The sequence below is a fragment of the Capsicum annuum genome, chromosome 11 (genome assembly GCF_002878395.1).
Source record: "Capsicum annuum cultivar UCD-10X-F1 chromosome 11, UCD10Xv1.1, whole genome shotgun sequence".
Classification (NCBI taxonomy): Eukaryota; Viridiplantae; Streptophyta; class Magnoliopsida; order Solanales; family Solanaceae; genus Capsicum; species Capsicum annuum.
In genome coordinates this window covers 72083862-72090489 of record NC_061121.1, presented here as the reverse complement: position 1 = coordinate 72090489, position 6628 = coordinate 72083862, and the positions used below count along the sequence as shown (strand labels likewise).

Below are 6628 nucleotides of genomic sequence, written 5' to 3'. Positions count from 1 at the left end.
TGAATAATAAATCATAATAATTGATAATTTAATATATTTTAAGAATATATGCAAAAATTATCAATTATTATGATTTATTATTCAAATATATAATTTTATTTCAAAAATTTAATTCACGATCAAAATTAAACTCTACAAATGTATAAATTAATAAAGAGCCTGAAAAATCAAATTCGATGGGCCTATATTACTGTTTTTCAGATAACACGGGCTCAGTATATGTTATTTTTTTTATCTCAAACAATGTGATTCAAATAGAATTTGGATAATCAATCATACTTTTAATAAATTTTTAGATATTATAAGTTGTTAACTATTGTAGCTTATAATATTTTTTTTATTTTCAAATAATATATGTTACTCTCCTTGTCCAAACTTTTGTGGCGTTGATAGTCAATTATATTTTAAAAATAATTTAAGTTTTTAATATTGTGATTTATTCTACTATTCTTCTATTCCAATTTAAATGCCATTGATATAATTTTGAGAGTCAATCAGATATTTCATATCTTTTAAAAATTTTCAAGTAGTTAATTATTGTGATTTATAATATTTTTTATGTACTTTTTGAAATATATAAAACATGATTTTTTACTTTTAGATATTTAAAGTTTTTAACTATTGTAATTTATAATACTTTTTATGTAATTTTCAAATAATATATGTTACTCCCCTTGTCCAAAATTTTGTGGCATTGATAGTCAATTACATATTTTAAATAATCTAAGTTTTTAATTATTGTGGTTTATAAAACTTTTCCTTATATTCCAATTTAAGTGGTACAATGCTTAGACTATAATAATTAATTAGAGGTGATATAGTAAAATTACGATTGAAGCAAAGAAACAAACATATGTCTTAAATAATTCACAATAACTAATAAGAAGTGATATAACAAAATTACTACAAAAAGTACGTGTGATTTTTTTTTAAAAAATATGAGTCCCATATAAGACGTGTGAAGTTAATTTAAAACATCAAAAGTTAACTTATTATTTTATATCTATTTTATTTTTTTATTAAATATATATTTTTGTAATATTTGATGACTTATAATAATTAATTAGGATGATATTTAGTAAAATTACGATTGAAACAGTTGAAGCAGACATGTCATATATGTGTGTATATGTATAGGTATATATATATATAATTATATATATATATAGTATATACATATATAGTATAATAATTATATAATATATATATATATATATATATATATATATATAGTATATACATATAATATAGTGAACGTATATTAATGACATAAGATAAATCAACCGATAATTCAATTGAGTATTTGTGAATTACGTTACATTGTATATTATTATGGGGTAGTAAAATCGGGTATGTAATGTATATAGTACGTATTTGAATGGTGATAACCAATTGAATATTTATACATACATACATATATATATATATATATGTATATATTTATATATATATATGTATATATGTATATCTCATGTAGTGATGAAATAGATATGCTATTTTGTGTCAATACAATATTGAGACACGTATATTGTTGAAGTTGTAATAATATAAGACAAGTATTACGAGGTATATATACATATATCTCGTATAGGGACATATGCAGTAATCGAAAGCTCGATAATGAATTTATATATCAAAATATTTTGAATAATGCACTGATATCATACTATTGAGGAAATAGATATACTATTTTGTGCGAATGAAGATACGGTTATATTGTTGAAGTTGTAATAACGTAAAAAAATTAATCGATAAATTATCTGATTAACACGTTGTATTACGAGGTATATATATATCTAATTAAAATCAATAATTTATCTGATTAACACGTTGTATTATGAGGCATAATATCGTAATTAAAATTTAATTAACCAAAAATTTATCGTAATTTACAAAATTCATTGATTTTATCATACGATTGAGAAAATATACTACTCGTGTTAATGTGATGATAAAATAATTAAATATCTGATTTTTATATAGATTTATATATGCATTGTATTAAATTAATTGGATATTGTTATAAATATTATAAAATTTATTAAAAAAATAATTTTTATATATGTAATCTATTTTAATATCGACATTTTTATTACATTTCCTAAAATAGTAACCCTAATTCAATTCAATTTTCCCATTTCATTTACTTTCTAGCCGCATTTTATATATGTATATGTCAATTTTAGCCAAAATTCATTTCCAATTTGACCTCAAATTAAAATCCCCAATTTCTATTTCATTTGACTCCTCTCAATTTTAATCATAGTCATTTATGTCATCCGATCAATGGTTGAGATTAAATCCACCATTATCACACTTTTAAACAAAATAACTCAAACTCTAATTCTTTTCACAAAAATAGCTGCACCTACCTCTCTTCTCCCTCTTCCTCTCTCTCTATCAACGACGACAGAACCCCAGCGCCGCCAGCCATCGACGGAATCCCAGTGCCGCCAGCAGCTATCTCCACCAACGCCGGCACCACCACCAGCCGGTGAAGCAGTCGTCCACCAGCCACCCGGCAGCCTCCGTTTAGGGGTAAACTTCGTTAACTCCGTTAAGATTAACATACAAACTGTCGAGATATCGAGCTAGTGCACTATAAATAACCCGTCTGAACACCAAGCCCAAACAAAACATTATTTCATTTGTCTAAAGCATATAGCTTTGGCCTCTGCATAATTCAGGATAAAAACTGCTTCTTTGTGCCATATATTTAGCTGAGCAGCATTAACCTCTATCTATGTTGTCATTTCAAATTATTCTACATGGATTTCTTCTCTGGGCTTCCATGGGTTTCTTGATGCCTATTGGGATTCTTGTAATAAGAATGACAAATAGGCATGAACAATGTGGAAGAAATCTAAACATTATTCTCTATACTCATGCTACTTTATAGGTAACTAGTTTAATGCCTTTTTTAACATTTGTTTCACTATGAATGTGGAAAGGGTCATCACAAACTAGGCAGAGCTAGAAGCTCGGGTACTCTGTAGCTTTTGCTCAAATAGTGCATTGTGTCAAGAAATTCATTAAATATGTACAAATATTAAATTTAGAACCCAGTTATTAACCCTTGAAGTAGCCATTTTGAAATTCAGAACCCATTCTATTTTGTGTGACATTGTTCTTTTGCTAGTTCATTCTCAAAACAAAAAAAAAAACAATTGACGCAATTTTATATTTGAAAACACCTTAACTTTAAAGTTTCTATTTTATTCTTAATACATTTTTTCTTAACCACATAAGTAATGCGGTATGTTTAAGATCACAAGTTTAAGATCCGTTGAAAATGGAGTTGTGTATCTTTTAATTTGCTAAGCTCATTATTTTCTATATTGCAATTTCCCGTGAGAGAATCTATAAGCAGATTGAAGCTTCCATTTTGAAATATCAAGAAATTAAAAAAAAATATCAAAGGTATGTGGACATAGTGAAGCTGTGTGGGGCCTTGTGCGATTCACTATTGTTGTTATCTTTCTTTGATTGTTCATATTGAAGTCTAGTAAAGTCGTGTGTGGCCTTGTGCGATTCATTAGCATTGTTCTTGATAGCTTGTTGGTTTTGTTGTTGCTTGAAAATTGTATTGTGAACTTGATCTTGAATGTTTAGGGGCTTGGTAGGTTGAAAATAATTTGGTGACTAGGTAGGTTGAAAATGATTAAGTGTAGGGACTTTAAGGGTGACATGGTAGATTGAAAGTGGTTAAGAGTAGGAACTTTGAAGGGGATTTTGTGTTTTGAATGTGACTTGTTTGACGACTTAGTAACTTGAAAATGGTTAAGTGTAGGGACATTGAAGGAAATTTTTTTTGTTTTGAATATGGTTTGTTAGGCCACTTAGTTACTCGAAAATGGTTTAAGTCTAGGGACTTTGAAGGGTATTTTTTTGTTTTGAATGTGCTTTTGTTTTGATACTTAGTTGCTTGAAAATGGTTTAGTTGGTGACTTTATTTGTTGAAAATGCTTAAGTTTTGGTGACTTTAATAGTGAATTAGTGTTTAGGAGGTGATGTGGTTGGTGACTTTATTAGTTGAAAATGCTTAAGTTTTGGTGACTTTAAAAGTCAACTTTTGTTTAGAAGGTGATGTTGTTGGTTACTTTATTTGTTGAAAATGCTTAAGTGCCGGTGACTTTAATAGTGAATTATTGTTTAGAAGTTAGTTTCATTGGTGGCTTTGTTAGTTGAAAAAGCTTAAGTTTTGGTGACTTTAATAGTGAACTAGTGTTTAAGAGGTGATGTTGTTGGTGACTTTATTTGTTGAAAATGCTTAAGTTTTTGTGACGTTAATAGTGAATTAATGTTTAAGAGATGATGTGGTTGGTGACTTTATTAGTTGAAAATGCTTAAGTTTTGGTGACTTTAAAAGTGAACTTTTGTTTAGAAGGTGATGTTATTGGTGACTTTATTTGTTGAAAATGCTTAAGTGTCGGTGACTTTAATACTAATTAGTGTTTAGAAGGTATGTTGTTGGTGACTTTATTTGTTGAAAATGCTTAACTTTTGGTGACTTTAATAGTGAATTAGTTTCGTTGGTGCCTTTGTTAGTTAAAAAAGCTTAAGTTTTGGTGACTTTAATAGTGAACTACTGTTTAGGAGGTGATGTTGTTGGTGACTTTATTTGTTGAAAATGCTTAAATTTTGGTACTATCGGACGGCCGCTGGCCTCTCCAGTTATCTACTATCATCGATACCCTCCTGCAGCAGTCACGCAGCTTCGCATAGTAATTCTACTGGATCTATTGGGTTGTTGGATCTTCAGCTTGGAGGCGCTCCATCTAGTGCTTTCGATCTCCCATGCCAGTGCATCCACCATCGCTTACTAGGCAGCTAGGAGACAGAGATGATTCTGGGAGGATTTATATGGTTCCAATTGCGAGAGCGTAAGATTTCTAAATATAATAACGTTACTCATTTTTCCATTACTATTTTACTGTTCCCGATGAAATTACCGTTTGATCTTGTGTTGTAGGTTTAAGCCGGATGCTGGAGTTGAAAAAAAGGCGCGAATATGCATTATTCGGCACTTCAACGGCTACTAGACCAGCTGACAAAAGGTTCCAGAACTTGACAGGGATAGAATGTTTGAAGAATTTAAGGTAAGGATTTAACTTATCGCCTACTTATTAACAATTTGTTAGAACACAAGATTGAATATTATATTTTGGTTGTAGAAATTTTACTGGTGGGATGCTGCAAATGAATTTCTTATAAAGAGGAACTTTTTCCAAAGATGTAGAGGCAGATTTAAAGATTTATTGGATTTTGCTCGAAAGAAATCGGTAAAACCTAAGTGGATTTCTGAACCCTTATGGCCACTGTATCAGCGCCACTGGAATAGCCCAGAATATCAATTGTTGGGGGAAAAAGGAAAGAGAGTCGGGGTATCATCCAAGGGTGGCTCCTTACATACTGCGGATGCTAGAAGTACTCTTGCTGTGATGGAAAAATTGGTATGTAACTTTTACAGTTTTAATTCTTTGTTTCTATTTAAATTTTTTTATTATTTGAACATTTATAATTTTTTCATATGCAGGAAAAAGAAATGGGTAGGGAACTACCAACTGATGATGTTTTTGAGGTGACTCATCTGAGAAAGAAATTGAACCCGACTGATGAAGATGTCTGGGTTAAACCTCGTACAAAAGTTGTCCACGTAAGAAATAAATTTTGAATATATAAATCTTTTTCTCAAAGTTGATGTTATTCAACTATAACAACTTTAGTATTTTTTGACTGTTAGTATTATATTTACCTTGAATATATATAGGACGAATTTAGGCATTTTCTTGGTGAGTATCGTAGTAGTCTGCCTCCTAAAAGTCAGGGTGACCCAATACCCCAGCATGTACGGAATGAGTTATGGACAAAAGCTTCGGGTCCTGCAAATAGAGGTCATTTCTACGGATGCCACACTGAATATTTTGGCGATAATATTAGGAGTTCGTCCGGCCCTGCATACTCTAGCTCTTCAGTTGATGCAGAAACCATTGTAGGACTACAAAATATGGTTTCTCAACTCACTGAAGTGCTTGTTGAACAAAGATAGAGGTATGTTGAACAGAGTGTGAGGTAGAAGAAAACGGAAGAGGCAATGACATCACAAATCAGCATACTGCAGCAGCAGTTCAGTTCTTTCATTCAGACTGGGGGGTTATTCCTCCGTGTCCTGGTGATGCAGTTTGGGCTGCAAAAGGTCTAGGCCCCCCGGATGATTTCAGCACGGATGATGATATGAAAGACGAGGACGAATTCAATGATGATGACTGTTAGTTTTGTGATTGTTGTATGTCTTGTACTTTAAATTTAGACATTTTGTTGTTTGAAACTATTGTTGTAGTATTTTCATACTCACTTTTGTTGGATATTTTGTATGTGTTGTACACTTTTGAATTTTATTTTTGTTGTTGTTGTATTTTCATTTTGGTTACTGCTCTATATATTTGTTGTGGTTGCATGCAGTATTTGGTTTTTTAATTTTATTTTTTTTGAATTCCCAGAAAAATCGACCACAAGTGGTCGTTTTTTTTAATTTATTTTTTGTAAAAAAACAATCACAGGTGGTCAGTTTTGTCTATATTTTTTTCGCAAAAAACCGACCACTTGTGATCGGTTTCTTATAAAATTA

At 30.5% G+C, this 6628-nt stretch overlaps 1 protein-coding gene across 3 annotated transcripts in view; it reads left to right on the top strand.

The window, feature by feature from the left end:
- LOC107847716 overlaps positions 1-6415 on the top strand; it is an 11686-nt gene extending 5271 nt beyond the window's left edge. Inside the window, exons 1-6 of one of the 3 annotated variants that reach the window (XM_047398800.1) lie at positions 2094-2538; positions 4597-4883; positions 4973-5099; positions 5175-5453; positions 5537-5656; positions 5771-6415. In XM_047398800.1, coding sequence (XP_047254756.1) covers positions 5082-5099; positions 5175-5453; positions 5537-5656; positions 5771-6049 — 696 coding nt within the window. In that variant the 5' untranslated portion in view covers positions 2094-2538; positions 4597-4883; positions 4973-5081 and the 3' untranslated portion in view covers positions 6050-6415. Of the gene's footprint in view, positions 1-2093; positions 2539-4596; positions 4884-4972; positions 5100-5174; positions 5454-5536; positions 5657-5770 lie in introns of those variants that run through there. The other 2 variants (XM_047398801.1, XM_047398799.1) reach the window with 2 other exon arrangements.
- The last annotated feature ends 213 nt before the right edge of the window (positions 6416-6628 follow it).